Raw genomic sequence first — 15,096 nt, forward strand, 5'->3', positions numbered from 1 at the left:
ATTTTTAAAGCTAACATGACCATTTACAATTTTAATTAGTAAGTAAGAAATTATGTCACCTATTAGCAGAAATGGACTTACACAATGTAGATTATATTCCTAATGTTCCCTTCATTGTTATAAAATTCCACTTCAAAACTACAGATATAAATCCTCCAAGTTTCTTACCTTAAAATACTGTTTTACTTTTTCTTGCAAAAATTTTGGATTTTCCTCCAGGCACTTCCGGAACTGGGCCACCTGACTCCCGAGCTTGAGGAGCTCCACGGGGTCCCCGTCGTGATTCCAGCAGGAAGCTACGTACTGCAACGGGGGTCACAACATGTGGCACGTTACCTGTGAACTCTGCGTCGGTTCAGCCAACATCCAAGCCTGCCTTTTCATTAAGACTCAGTTTCTATATTTAAAAATATCACAGATGACTGTTCATGACAAAAATTAAGTCATTCTTTGGCTAGAAGAAGGAAAACTAAACTCATTTTATGTGAGTTTTTTTCCTAACAAATTAAAAAGCACAGGTTCAAAAATTACTTTTTGGAAAATATAATTACTAATAGTTACCATAAATCCCTATCCGTTTAAAGCACTCTGCATAAATCTATTAAAAAATAAGACATCGGAAAGCTAATGAATTAAGCTAGTAAAAAGACAAGCAACGTATTACTAAAATTAACAGTAATTTTATATCCGATCTGAAACACCGTTAACTTTCAAGGTTCAAATGAAAGGTGCTGTGAATAACAATCTGTATTTTCGAGAACCACTAATTATAAAGGTAACAAAAAAAGAGAAATGAGGCGTTTGAGCAATACACACAGACGTCAGGGCGAGTCCAAAGCTGACAGACTGGTGCTTCATCTGTATCTCAATTTTATGAAGTAAGGCTTCGATTCGATCATCTTCAAATCCTTTCCTATAGAAACACCAAGAACTCAGATGTTAAGAAATCCATGTTTCTGAACAAGGCAGCTCCCATGAAGGAGTATGTGTTCTGTGACGTAAAGTGCCCCCTACACTCAGGAGGGGGCACTCCAGCCCAGCCCCACAGACACCTCACGTACTCGATGATGTCATCCAGTGTCCTATCCACGAGGTCCTGGACTGTCTGAATGTCCTTCTCTGCGATACCCTGCAGGCCCACGCTGAAGTAGGCCTCCCGTGTGCAGCCATTGTACCTGGGATACAAAAGCAGGTAATGCGTTAGAATCTGTACAGCCTCCATCACTCGTTTATAAGATGCTTTACTGAGATCAAATCCTCTACAGGACACAGGCAAGGACTCCCCCATGAGAACGCCAGTAAAGCAGCGTCCTCGGGTATTTGCTGCTCAGATACAACTAGTCACATTTACATTCATGTCCTTTTAACATTTCTAAAAATCACAATTTAAATTTTAGATTTAAAGCAGAATAAATCTAGAGAGTTTTAACAAAATCTTAAGATTTCAAAGAATATTTAATGGCCTGATTTTTAAAACAGGCAGCAGTATGCCATTCTGAGATCTTGGAAGAGCTACCTTGTTGGGTTTTGTTTGGGTTTTTTTGCCAAATGTCCCCTGCAGGGGACACAAACAGCTTGTCCTGGAACCATAGCTGGGGCGGGAAGAGGGCCGTCCTGTGACTATGGAATGTGGAGCATCTACACCCCTGACCCCCGCCCATGAGCTGCCAGTTGTGACAACCTAAAATGTGTCCCGACATTGTGAGATGTCAAAATTGCCCCTATCGTGGACTAATGATCTGATCTGATAATAAAACGTACCCAACGTCAGGGGAAAAGTCTGTGCCGAGTCCAGATTCAATGAGGGCTTTGTAGAAGGGCGAGTTGGGGCCACTGATCAAGAGTGAAGACAGAAGGCTCAACGTGAAAGCTTCAAATGTGTCAGTGATGCTTCATTTATAAACACGGGAGGGGGGAGAAAAAAAGGGAAATGGTTGGCCCTTATAAATGTTTTCAAAATTATTAAAATCACTAATAAATTGACACTTATTTCCCCCAAAAACTGAAATTCTACTAGAAATTCTTGCATTTCAACTTCTATTTTAACAGTTACACGGGTAAAGAGAGTATTTTTTGATATTCAAAGCTCTCATATGCTGGGATTCTGGGGCTCCCAAACCCTGAGGCTAACAGAGCTGCACATCGCATGCTATCATACAACAGGGTGCCCAGCACTCTGACGTGCACTGTTTCAGTATAACCGCACCGCCCACACGCAGATGAGAGACACACAGGAAACGAGGCCATTCGGTCAGGCTGTGCAGCTGCAGAGGGCAGACACAGACAGGACCCCTTCCTGCCCACACACCCTGCGGGTCCAGGCCTCTGGGATTAGTCTCGTGTGAACAAATGTTCTTTCAAGGCCACAGTTCACAGTGCTCTTCTCACACACAGAGGCATCCCCGACCCCCAACACTAAACCCAAACCATCCCAGACGTTGTTAAAAACACCCCACAGCTAACACTGCTGGACTCCTGAATTCTTACTGTCCACTCACTTACGCCCAAGTGGAGCGTCCCCCGCCCCCGACCTCCCAGCTACCCCGTCCCCACTGGGTCAGCAGCGTGAGCACACTCACTCTGGCAGAAGGAAGCTGACACTGATGGTCGTCTGCTCTGAGGAGCCTGCGGCCAGAGAGTCCGGGGCACATGTGATCTGGAACTCCCTCTGGAAGAGGACAGAGCGTGTGTGAAGGGGTTCAACCAAGCACAGGTTACCTGATGTATAGAACGGTCCACAGGATACTTTTCACTAGATTAACTTTCCTCCCAAACAAATAACTGCTCTTCAGGCTTGAGAAGCTGTTACGTACACGGCACAGTCCACGGCATCTGAAAACCCTATTAACATATGCCCGTGCCTCCGTAGCATGTATCTCACAGGCCTGGTGACACTTATGACTCTGGACCCGGCACTTACAGGCTTATCCCAAGGCTTCTGGGCTGGCACTGTGGTATGTGGCTTGATTCTCTGAAATTTACTCAGTGCTTCTTCATGAATTTGTTTCAGATGCTGTTCTAGCGGAAAATTACCATAAGTGAAGAACCTGAAATTTTGAGAGAATACCTTAGTTTATTTTAGGTTAAAAGATTAGAAATCAACACAGACGGCTTTGTATGAACTGGAGGGTGTGCAGGACATGACAGCCGATAACACGCCAGTTTCCAGGCTGAAGTGAACTTCACACAGGAACACCTTTTTTCACTTAATTTAACCACAAACACTGAGGAGGCTTTTGCTCTTTTTACAAGATATGGTTCAAACAAAACACAAACTGTACAAAAGGTATTAATTAAATGTACTCTGGCAAAAATTGCTCTTCATTTTGAATCTACTATTAAAGGTGTTTCAAAAACCAAAGAAGTTGCACATTAAAATACTTAAGACCTTAGCTACAGTAACACAATAATCCACCTAAGACTACCAAACAAAATTTAATTCACAAACTTCAAATTTAGGCTACAAGTTTCAGGTCACACATGTTTTTAAGACAACATATTATTCATCGGGGATAAAGAAGACAATGACAGACTTCATCTTTGTAACAGAATGCTGTGTGAGCTACGCTTAAGGGCTAGGGAAGTAGCATCCTAAAGATCCCGTCACATCTCCCACTCGGAATATAGAATGTGATAATCCAGGGCAACAAGCACCCCCGGTGCCATCTAAACACAGTCTCTATATGCCCGTCTGCATTTAGCTCCAGAACTCCCCGAGAAAAGGCCAGCTATGGACTGGGGGCAGGATGAGCCTGGATTTGGGGCTGGGGCAGAAACCAGTGAAGTTACTGAAGACTAAAGACCTTCAGAAAGACAGGATGACTGTCAAGGAACTTCCTTAGGCCACAGTGGGGCAAATTTGAGCATTAAAAAAATTTATTTTAATTTCACTTGATCACACCTTAAATATACACATATATGAAAACGTTTCCATGAGGTTGTAATAATATTTAAAAAAATGAAATAATTCAAACAAGACTAAAAAAAGTCCTTTCTGTCGTCACTGGAGGAGTGCCAGCCCCCAAAACTGGACAGCCAAGGGAAACCTCACTCCCACTGCCCACCCACCGCCTTTCCCGGGAGAACAGTACTTCAGGGTAAATTCTTCTTTACAGAAACCCAGCCAATAAACATAGAAGAAATTACAGAATTCTTTAGAAAATTTGCAAATCCTATCACAGTAACTGCTCCAGGCAACAATTATCACTGAACATGAGAGCCGCTCCCAGGCCGTGAGGAGTGTGAATATTCTTGGGGCCAGCACGCCACCCCAGCAGACGGCCTGGGTCCGCAGGGGGAGCGGGCTTTCAGTGGAGCGAGGTCGCCATCACCATCCCACCAGCCCTGGCATCCCCGCTGGGTGCCGCAGGCATGCAGGCATCACCTACGAGGGTGCAGGCAGTCTCTGGACCCACGTCCAGCTCTCAGGAAACACAGAAGCACGTCCGCCAATACCAGAGAAGCGGCGAGACACCCCAGAAGGCGAGAAAGTCAAGAGGGGGCCTGGCCTAACGTCTTCAACTGGTCCATGAGAATGAGGAGGGGGCATTGTCCCACTAGAAAGGGTGCTTAGGAGACACGGCAGGGAAAGGCAGTTTGTGGGCCTCATCTGATCAAACATTTCAGGGACAACTGGAAAATCAATTTGGGCTGAGGTATAGGTGGTTTTAATCAGTTTTAATCAATTATTTTTTATTTTGTTAAACGTGAAAATGCTATTATCTTATGTAAAAGAACATCCTCGAACATATCTGCATGTATCTACGTATACCCATGTACACGTCCAAAGGATGAAGCTACGCGGTAAGTGTACAGAGTTCGTTGTTCTACTCTTTACACTCTCCTGGATGCTTTAGACTTTTCATAATTTAAATTTTAAAATTTTGCACTTAAAATAATCTTGCAAGTATGACTTTACGTGAACGCTTAATGTATTTGCAAACACGGCTATTAGCGTTTTATTATTAACAGTAGCTTACACAAGCAATCTAATAGGAAGTAAATCTCTGAGGTTTACTGATGCAGCTGCCACTTTGGGGGCACCTCTCCAGGGCCCATGTCAGCCTGCAAGGAGGACCTGCCAGCCTCCCCTGTCACCCCCTCAGCACAAAGCTGAGCTGCAGAGGAGGCAGGCGGGCAGCCCAGGCCCTCACCTTGCTGGGCGTGTGAGAGTTACCGCCGCAGACCCGAAGGAGTGTCTAAACGCACCCATTATTAAGCAAACCTTTCCAAGCCGAACTGGAGAAAAGCATGACAGTGCAAGGAAAGCAAACTCCTGGCACCGAGCTTCACAAGGCAGTCACCTGGCGTTGCTGGGGTGGTAGTGTGTGGCGTGGAACTGTCTGAGCTGCTCCCACGTGAGGTCCGGGATGCACAAGGGGTCCCCTCCGGAGACCACTGAGTATGTGTGGTCGGGAAGCAGGTGGCTCTGAACGTGCTGCGAGAACATCCTCTCGTTATCTGTCTTCAAGTAAAAGTACACGTGTACGTGAAGACCAACGCAGGCACTGTTCGTGTAATTCAACAAATGAGCCACGTCCTGGGAGCACACCCACCAACATCCCGCAAGGACAACTGTTCTCGTGGTACATGAGGACGCCCACCGATGCATCTTTCAGCCATGAAGTGATGTTAATTAAGCTATGTATGGTTTTTTCAGGCGTGGTGCTACCGCACACTTTTAAGCCCTACAGTAAAGTGTACACATAACTTTTACACGCACCGGGAGCCAAAAAACCCCGCGACCCGCCTGAGACGTTCCCTTTATGCAGTGGTCTTTACCAATAACTTGATATGTAATTAGATCTGTAAACCCCACCATACACTCGGGCAAGAGAGAGTGGAAAAGACACGGTCTCGGGATCGTCAGAAACGCGGTCTTCACCTGGCTGACGCCCTGCAGGTCACAGGTCACAGTGGCTCCCACACCACAGCTGGGAACTGCTGTCCAGCTCACCGTCCTGCGGTCCCTGCTCACAGCACTGTGCCCGCTAATTCCAGTTCTCATAGTGAGAAAACTGTGACATGGCATGACGCCAACTAGCTACCGAGCCTATTTATACTTCAACACTTTATACAGTAAGATAATTTAGCCCAACATGAAAAAGGAAAACACTCACAAACGCTCCCTTCATTTCGTTAAAGACGACTCCTTTAAAGACCAACGGCGTCTGGGGGTCATTGGGATCCTCATGTTCTAGTCGCCATCCTTCCTGCCTAAAGAGTAACAAACAATTACATGGGGACGGTGACTCTATCACTAAGGTAAAGATCAATTAACCAATCACAACATACCAGAAATCCAGTTCCCGTAAGCAGGGAAAGAAGGCTGCGTCCAAATACACGGATAGGAGGTTCCGGAAGTCCTTGGGGTTTTGTGTGGAAAATGGGTACAGGGTGTAATCACTAGCTGGACACAATGAAGAGGGCGATTTTAAATACAGCAGTAGTTCCCGCAGGACTCCTCCACCTCAGCCCCGTCTCAGCCTCACGGCAGGCCTGACCTGGCAGGGGCACAGAGGCAGCAGCACCCACTCTGGGCGGCAGGTCTGGCGCCGGGGTCACCGCGGGCCCAGAGGACGGCCTGGCCCACGGAGCGCCCACTGTGTGTGCCCAGCCGCCCCCGTCGCCAGTCCGTCACTGCCCGGCTTCCTGCAGTCACCACCCAGACACCAGCACCATCACCGCTAACCTAAGCTCCAGAGGCCGAGCTTTATAACATTACTTCCCAAAGAAAATGGCTGTCACCTTTTCCAGACAAAACTCAGACACATTTTTCCTAAAACTCCAGGTTTTATAATCAACCACAATTTGGCTTTCCCAAATGATTAAGCTTCTAACGTCCTCCAGACAGGGAATGGGAAATCTACCCCAGTCTCCTGAGTGCCAACACCCCACCCCCTCCCGCCATCTCAGAAACTGCGGGAAGGCAGGGCTGTGTCCCGAGACCGCGTCTCACCCGTGAAGGCGTTCATGAACGTAGACAGCGACCTGTTCAGCATCTTGAAGAAGGGGTCCCGGCAGGGGTACCTCTGAGAGCCACACAGGACCGTGTGCTCCAGGACGTGCGGGGCACCGCTGCTGTCCATGGGGGTGGTGCGGAACTGCACACTGCGGGGACAGGGTCCTCACCTGGTCAGCCACCGCCTGGCCATGGGGAGCGGAGGAGGGAAACTCCTCTACTCTCCCTGTTAAACTGCTGAAGGTGCAGTAGATGCTCCAAGCAGAGCATCCAGATCGTGACCTCAGGACGCAGCACACACCTGAACAGGTTATTTCTGTCCTCTCTGGCCAGGTGCAAGTGCTGTGCTCCCGTGCTGTCATGGCTGAGTTTCACGGCGGTCAGGGACAGCTCAGGAACAGATGTTACCTGAACCAACAAGGAAAACAGGAAGAACTCAACTCGGCTGGGAAGGCATCCAGGACGGTGACAGTGCATCCAGGTCTGCAGGACCAGCTCACCTGCCTGAGGCTAAGGCAGTACTGGCAGGAACCACCACGTCCAGAGCCCACAGACCAGGAAGACAGGACCCGGGGCTGAGTACAAGGCACACCTTCTCTCCTCAATGCTCACTGTTGGCTAGGGATTGCCTGACTGCGCCACAGGTAACGCTGGGAAGCAAGCATTCCCACCCCATCAGGGTGATGAGACAGTTTGCTAAGACCACAGAGCCTGGATTGAGACCCCTTCCGTCACACCAGGCTGCCCCGAAGGAGATCAGGCTTTCGCCTGGAATGTCTGTGGTGTCTCTTGCACACTTCACCTCCAGGGACGCTCAGAACAGCCCTGCCAGGAGGTAAACACGGGGATGGACCTGAGCCTGGGGCAGCTGAAGGATGCTCTTGGGACTAAACTTTGCTTCTACTGGTTTGAGTTCCTGGCAGTGAGCTGGGGCTATCACCAGTTACTTGTTCCTAGTGGGAGGGTCCATGAGGGTACAGATCACTCCCCACAGAGGCAAACCCGTTCTCACCCCCGGTGGAGGTTGTGTGTGCGGGCGTGCTTCCGTAACTTCCACTGTCCTTGGTACTAAAGCAACTGTGTCAAGGTCCCTCTCCTTCAACCGCAGCACCGCGTCATCGTAACCACCACACAGCCGTGAGAGTGACTTGTCTTCGCTGACAACTTACTGGCAGGGTAGAGATTAGAACTCGGGTGTCCTGAGGCTGCTCTGGGGGGCCCTGCCACAAAAGCTATGTGCTTCAAGTGCTCTACTGATGCCCACGTAAGCTATACCTATGAAATCACTTGTCTCAAAATCATTTACACCTCAGAGTTCACAACTATACTTTGTAAGACGCGATCAATGAATTTAAAACCAGTCTGCCTCATAAACAACTTTCACAGTAACTGTTTCTAAAAAGCATGACAGCTTATCATAAACTAAGTTTCTGATAGCTTATCATAAGTAAGTTTCTACAACACTTGAAACATAAAGGAAAAGAATCAGCCTCTGAACAAGGCATTATTAACCACAACTGTATTAGAAATCCCAAGTCCCCTGAGAAGTCTTTAGGGGCCTCACAAAAGGCCCCTAAACGGGAGTCTTTAGGGGCTCTCTCCCACAGCCATGAACCCCTCTAAGTGGCTCAAAGCTCCTGGACCCTGCCTTGAACACTCCCTGCCCCTGCGCTGGGCCCGCTCCCACTTCCTGGAGACAGATGGCGGCTCTCCTTTCATGCTCTACAAACCTGTCCCCACCCAGCGCCCAGCAGCCCCCTCTCCTGCGTCTTCCTCTTGCTCTCTGCACCTCAGCAAGCTGTTCCTTGTCCTGAAGCTGCACACGTGTCCTTCTGACTGTGAGCTGCTTGCTTTTGTTTTCATTAGAGTGTCAAGCACAGTGTGACACCAGCAACCAGTCAATTATATGATGTGCATTGTTTTCAATTATAGCATTAAAGAAAAAAACAATGTGAAAATTTAAGCCAAACAAAGCAATAACAAAATAAAATCCATTTTTACATAAACTTAAGTACCTATAGGCCCACAATCTCTTTTCTATAATCCTGAAACCCAAATGGCTCAAAAACAGAAAGATTTTGCCCAAGTTTGGAGCAAACTCAGCCGATGGTGAAACTTGACCTGAACAGATGTGGGGCCTTCAGTCTTCATTACCGGTCACGACTGATGCAGAAACAAAAATGAGTTCATTTACTTTCTGAGCTCTGAAAAGATGTGAGACGTGTAGGGATTCAGGGAAGGCATTAGGGATTTGTACTCATTTAAGAGTCAGAAAATCCCTTCATTTGCAAAACTACGCTCCTTTGAGCACCTGCTGTGAAACAGGAGGAAGCCAGGGCCTGGGGACAAAGATGAAAACCCCTGCGGTCTCTGCTCTGGGACCTGACACAGGAAGAGCACACAGGGCCTACCTGGCTGACAGTGAAGCCGTGGATCTTCTCTCCGACCCGGTACCGCAGCAGCGCCCTCTCACAGGCCATGGTGCTCGCCCACCTCCATGCTCCGAGGCTGGTGGTGCTATGTTTAAGGAAAATAATCAAAGTTACATGATTTGCAGGGAGATTGGCTAACATAATTCAGCAACATAATGAAAACGCTGTCATGGGATAAAGAATTCAAAGAAAAATGAAAACCTGCATCTTCTAAACACATTCCAGGAAATTTCCATTAAAGTTCTTTCAGTTTTATCTCAACTCATGCAACGTCAACTAATAAATAAATGCTGAAAACCTTTTATTTGTACATGTCCATAAATAACTATAATACAATTATGACACCCACTTCCCTTGTGTAAAAAACAACTCATGTCAAAATCACAGTATGCCAATAAACTGAGTCTACAATAAAGTCCCATTACGTACCTACCAAATGGGTGAAAACCAAGAAGTCTAGTTATTACCAGAGAGTCACACACAGCCACTGGGTGTGCACACTGAATGGAGACTGCGAAAGAGCACTGGCCTTATTCAGATTAGCAGTTCATTCCCCTGGATGTATGTGCCCTGGAGACCTGCGCTCATGCCCTGGCGCGCGCGCCCGTACGCGTGCACACAGACACACAGACAGACACACAGACAGACACACACACACACACACACACACACACACACACACACCACATACACCATTCCCAAGAGCCCCAAACCCCAGCGGCCCAGATGTCCAGCAACAGAGAACACATAAATTGTGGACTATTTAGTTGATAAACTTAGTCCTAAGAATTAATGGACTACAACTACATGTATCAAAGATGTGGGCACATGATGCTAAACCAAAAAAAATTACAAAGGACAGACGCAATATTAGTCTAAACAGGTACTGTTCAATCAGGTAACGCCGTAGCGTGGGAGTATGGATGGATGGTAAAAACACAAAGAAAAATAAGGAGGTTATTTCTGTAAACCAGAAGGGCAATTTCATTTAAGAGGGAGGAGAATTATGACGTATGACGGGTAAGGAGCAATCTTAAACTGGGTAATGGTGACACAGCTTATTTTTAAATAATTTTTGTCTCACCTGCATTATACGTTTTATGGTGTTTTCTACATTAACGGTGTATCCCAAAAATATTTAAGATAAGCACACAATACACTGACTCATTCAATATCAGGCAATAGTACGGGGATGTTCTATAAACAACCAACATTTCCCTCCCCGATTTAGCCACTCTTAGAATTATGAGATAGAGGATTTTAACCCAAAACACCAATAAGGGCAGCCCAACAACAGACACCCCCCTGCTCCCTCCCCTGGGCTAACAGCAGCTAAACTCCACCACAAACTCAACAAGATTCTGTGAATTAGCGTGCCACTAAACAACTCATCTTTCTTTAAAACGTAAAATGTTGCAATATTTTACAAACTCAACAAGATTCTGTGAATTAGCATGAAACTAAACAATTCATCTTTGTTTAAAAAGTAAAATATTGTCCTATTTTACAAACTCAAAAGACATGATACTTATTCATGGTTTGCAGCTAAACACACTCTTTTTCCATAAACCTTCTCATTAAACACAATGCTCCTCCACTCCCGGAGGCGCCACTCTCATCAAGGCCGCAGGTAAGTAAGGGCAGGTGCGGAGCCTGAGGCCTCCCTGCCCACAACTACACACAGGGGAATGGAGCTAACGCCTAATGAGACCCGTAACTGCCGCCTACTTTCATTCTCGCGTTAAAATCCACACCAACGACAGTCTTCACCTCAAAAGCCCCGACAGCCTGCACGCAGGGCCACCGCTCTGGGAGGCCCGGAGGGAGAGGGGTCAGGCCGGGTCCTCCACGGCTGTACCCCAGTCTTTCCTGGCTGCAGCACCCCAACCCTGGTAACTGGACAGGAACTCCCTTCCTCTGGGGGAGGCCACTGGAGGGGATGCTCTGCCATCCCGACGGGCTCTCGGAGCGAGAGGTCCCGGGCGAGGGGCCCCGGGGTGCACGAGCCACCAGACGAGGGGGCCGGGGGTGCAGGAGGCCGCAGCAGAGGAGCCCCGAGGCGAAGGGACCCCGGGAGCCCCAGAAAAAGGAGGTGAGGTGCGGCACCCCGGACCAGAGAGAGACCCCGAGGCCTCCAGCACCCGCCCGCCCGCCGGGCTCCCGGCGCCCTCGCCGCCCACCTTCCCTACCCGCTTCACTTTCCCTTCCGCTTCCTCGCTCCCCATAAACTTCCCCCTCTCCTCCCCCCCGCCGCCTCTCACCGGCCGTTCGGCCTCCGCAGCAAAACCCGGGCTCTGCACCCGCTGCGCCACATGGCTTGTGACCGGCGCACCACCGGCCGTGACCCCACTTAACCCGACGCACGGCGCGGGGCGGGACGAGCCGGCCGCCACCGTATTGGTCAGTGCGCAAGGCGACGGCTCCCTCAATAGGCTGGCGAGGAAGGGGGCGGGCCCCGCTGTGGCGGGGCGGGACTCGAGGGCGGGGAGGGCGAGGCGACGGAGAGGCGGGGCTGAGAGCCACGGGCAGGCGTAGGGAGGGGCGGGCGTGTGCAGGGGTGGGGCGGACTTACTCTGAGCCAGGTGAATTGCGTGGTCCTCTGGCCGCAGGTGGGCGCTGGTCTCCGGAATGGAGGTTGTGCGTACTCAGGCGTCCGTTAGCAGGTCTCGGGCAGTGAAGTGAGAAGGGCGTCCAGCTTCAGGCTCCTTTCGGGTGTCCTAGCCCCGGGCTGTGTAGCTTCGTGGATAAGGTTCGAGGACTGCATCACCTGCTTTCCACGGCCACGATTCCACGATGTCATGCTCTTACTTACGAACGGTCCCAACCAGAATACCCACAGCAAACCGCAGGGCAGCTCCCCACCGGCATTTCGTGCCTGGGGGGAGTACACACGTGGCCTACTCGAACCTAAGGGAGTGGCTCCAGGAGGGCAGAGCATGAGTGGGTGGGCCGGCAGGCGGCTGTGGGCTGTCAAGGGCATTTGGGATTAAACACACCTGGGCACGGTATGGCAGGGACTTGGAAGAATGCAGGACCCGAGTCCGACCTCAGAGCTTTTGTTTCCTCCATTCTCTGGACTTCCGCATCCCACCCACCCCCTCCCCCATCCCGGGACTTCAAAGGGACTCATATCTCCCTGACCTTTCCTCCAGGTTCTAAAGAAAGAACGCTAAGTAGACAGGTGCAATTGATTTGAACACGAAACGCTTCGACAGCAACGTAAAGGGTAATAAGGCAAGGAAAAGTCACCAAAGCCTACAAAAACCTCTCCACGATGCAGAAGAGTCTGCAGTTAACCACTTATTCAGAGGAGAATCCAGCTGAACCAGGACAAACAAGGGTAATGATGAGAAGGTACGGACACAAACATACTCCGTGCAAATACCTTTCCTCTGATGAGAATTTGGGTGATAAATGTTAGACCCACAACATCTCTGTGATCTTGGGGGAGACAGTTGGGTGTTATTAACCCTGCTGTGATTGTGCAGGAAACTGAGGCACTGGAAGGTTCTAGAATTTTGATCTCTGAAGAATAAATGCTACATAAATCCAGTAATTGCCACTTAGTAGAATGTTTCCACTGGATAAACCTCACTGATGGCTGACCCACACATACACACTAAGAATTTATACATAATTATGTTTAGCAGCACCAACATAATATTAACATTCATATGTAATCTCAATTTACATTAACACAAATCTTTGCAAGGTAGAAAAGAAACATCAAAAATTGTCTATGCAATATCTTGCTACAAAAACAAATCCTATGTTATAATGAAACGTTGTGTTAGTAAGATTAGCAAGTGAGCATTCTCAGAATAGACTGTGCCTGGGACATAGAAAGGCAATCAAGCGAATATCGGAGTGTCATGTGTAGAATTGTGTCTCCCCAAAAAGATATGTTGAAGTCTGAACCCCCAGAACCTCAGAATGTGGCCTCATTCAGAAATAGGGTTTGTACTGAGGTAAACAAGTTAAAATGATAATCCAATATGACTGGTGTCCTTTTAAAAGGGGATAGTTAGGCACCTTGACACACACAGGAAAAGACCACGTGAAGATGAAGGCAAAGATTGAGGTGATGCTTCTACAAGCCAAGGTACCTAAGGATTACCAGCAACACCAGAAGCTGGGGGAGAGCTATGAACAGATTCTCCCTCACAGCCTCAAAATGAACCAATCTGCCAATACCTTGCTCTCCAAATTCTGGACTCCGGAATGATGAGACAGTAAATTTCTGCTGTGCTAAGCCACCCAGTTTGTGGTACTTTGTTACAAATCCCTAGCAAATTAATACCAAGATGTCATGGTTCTTTTACCTCCAGAAGAAAAATATGAAGTAGTTTAACTGAATATGTTGTTTTCAGGATTTCATGTCATCGATAAAATGCATGCTTTTGCAAATCCCTTATTTCTGAATCCTTCATAAACAGCAATCAAGTGATGACTGCTGGAAATGCAAAGTAAGTGTCTCCAAAGTTGGCATGAAGGAAAGGTATAAAATGTTAACGGACTCAGTGCTGATAACATGAAATAAGGGGAAACAGCCTCAGACTAAAACCCAAACTGCAATCCTAGCACTCTTTTATTTTTTTTTCACTCAATAAATGTTTATTCTGTGTCACCTGTTTGCAACCACTGAATATTTCTACCGATAAGTTTGCATAAAGCATTTCATCTTTCTGTTGAGCTTGTAAAACCGGGATTGTCTGTAGAGAAAGAGGTCCCAATTTTCTCTCAGTTGACTTTCAACCCTAAGGTCCTATAGTTTTGTCATCTTAGGTCTTAATTTTGACGTTGGTCACACACTGACTTCAGTCTTCTGTTTTGTCTGTTTAAAATGACCCATTCAGAAATTCACATAATTTCGCAGATTTTGATTTCATTTCTACTTCTAGGTACATTCCCTGATGTCCACCTCTGATGCACATCACCTCTTCCCCTGAAATTAGTTTAACTTTGGGTGTTTTAAGTAATTGTTTTAGAAAACCTAAGATGTTGTTGAGATTCCTCTTGGCTAAAATCCTTAATAATAATACTTAAAAAAAAAAAACTACAAATATACATATAACTATGAGACAAAAAGGCCAGGATTAATGGTTAAGAAAAGGTACATTAAAATAACAATGAGATATTATCTATCAAATGTAACAGTTTGATAAAACTCAAGGCTAGTGAGGTCTGTGAAATTACAGGGATCAGGTATTTTTATGCTCTGGGAGCTATACTATATATATTTACCTTTTGGAAAGCACTTTGGCATCATTTATGCATATTTTAAATGCATGTACTCATTCACCAGAAATTTCACTTCATGAAAATTACCCTACAGCTATATTCTCACATGGGCACAATGATGTATAAATAATGTTCCCTGCAGCACTTTCTGACTACAACAAATATTGAACATACAAGTCTACCAAGAGGGGTTTTCTTAAATAAAATGTAACACATTTATATAATTAAATACTACACAGATAGTAGAAATAGATATGTATTATCTTTCATATATCTATATCTACATCTATATCTATCTATCCAGCACAAATTAGTAAAAAAAAAAAAAAATCCGGATGCACGCTGAAGCTCTCACTTGAGTGGGGAAAATACACTTGCATTTGAGTGGAATGAGTCAAAAAGGAGATCTTAATTGTGAACCTAATATAACACTTTAGCAAAAGGCATTTAACAAAGACCTAA

General features: G+C 46.9%; 1 protein-coding gene across 7 annotated transcripts in view; it reads right to left on the reverse strand.

Annotated features, from left to right (window-relative positions):
- PITRM1 (pitrilysin metallopeptidase 1) overlaps nucleotides 1-11,757 on the reverse strand; it is a 31,555-nt gene extending 19,798 nt beyond the window's left edge. For 4 of the 7 annotated variants that reach the window (XR_002178498.3, XM_019945854.3, XM_073801500.1 and 1 more), the window contains exons 1-13: nucleotides 11,655-11,757; nucleotides 9,373-9,478; nucleotides 7,263-7,369; nucleotides 6,959-7,110; nucleotides 6,295-6,409; nucleotides 6,120-6,216; nucleotides 5,304-5,464; nucleotides 2,921-3,047; nucleotides 2,580-2,668; nucleotides 1,762-1,890; nucleotides 1,062-1,175; nucleotides 817-913; nucleotides 169-303 (exon numbers count right to left, since the gene is read on the reverse strand). Coding sequence is in view for 6 of the 7 variants with exons in the window: in XM_019945854.3 (XP_019801413.1) it covers nucleotides 169-303; nucleotides 817-913; nucleotides 1,062-1,175; nucleotides 1,762-1,890; nucleotides 2,580-2,668; nucleotides 2,921-3,047; nucleotides 5,304-5,464; nucleotides 6,120-6,216; nucleotides 6,295-6,409; nucleotides 6,959-7,110; nucleotides 7,263-7,369; nucleotides 9,373-9,478; nucleotides 11,655-11,707 (1,482 nt within the window). In the remaining variant the exon portion in view is untranslated. Of the gene's footprint in view, nucleotides 1-168; nucleotides 304-816; nucleotides 914-1,061; nucleotides 1,176-1,761; nucleotides 1,891-2,579; nucleotides 2,669-2,920; nucleotides 3,048-5,303; nucleotides 5,465-6,119; nucleotides 6,217-6,294; nucleotides 6,410-6,958; nucleotides 7,111-7,262; nucleotides 7,370-9,372; nucleotides 9,479-11,654 lie in introns of those variants that run through there. The other 3 variants (XM_073801499.1, XM_019945856.3, XM_033852310.2) reach the window with 3 other exon arrangements.
- Nucleotides 11,758-15,096: the final 3,339 nt, after the last annotated feature.

The sequence above is a fragment of the Tursiops truncatus genome, chromosome 2 (assembly GCF_011762595.2).
Source record: "Tursiops truncatus isolate mTurTru1 chromosome 2, mTurTru1.mat.Y, whole genome shotgun sequence".
NCBI classification, from domain to species: Eukaryota; Metazoa; Chordata; class Mammalia; order Artiodactyla; family Delphinidae; genus Tursiops; species Tursiops truncatus.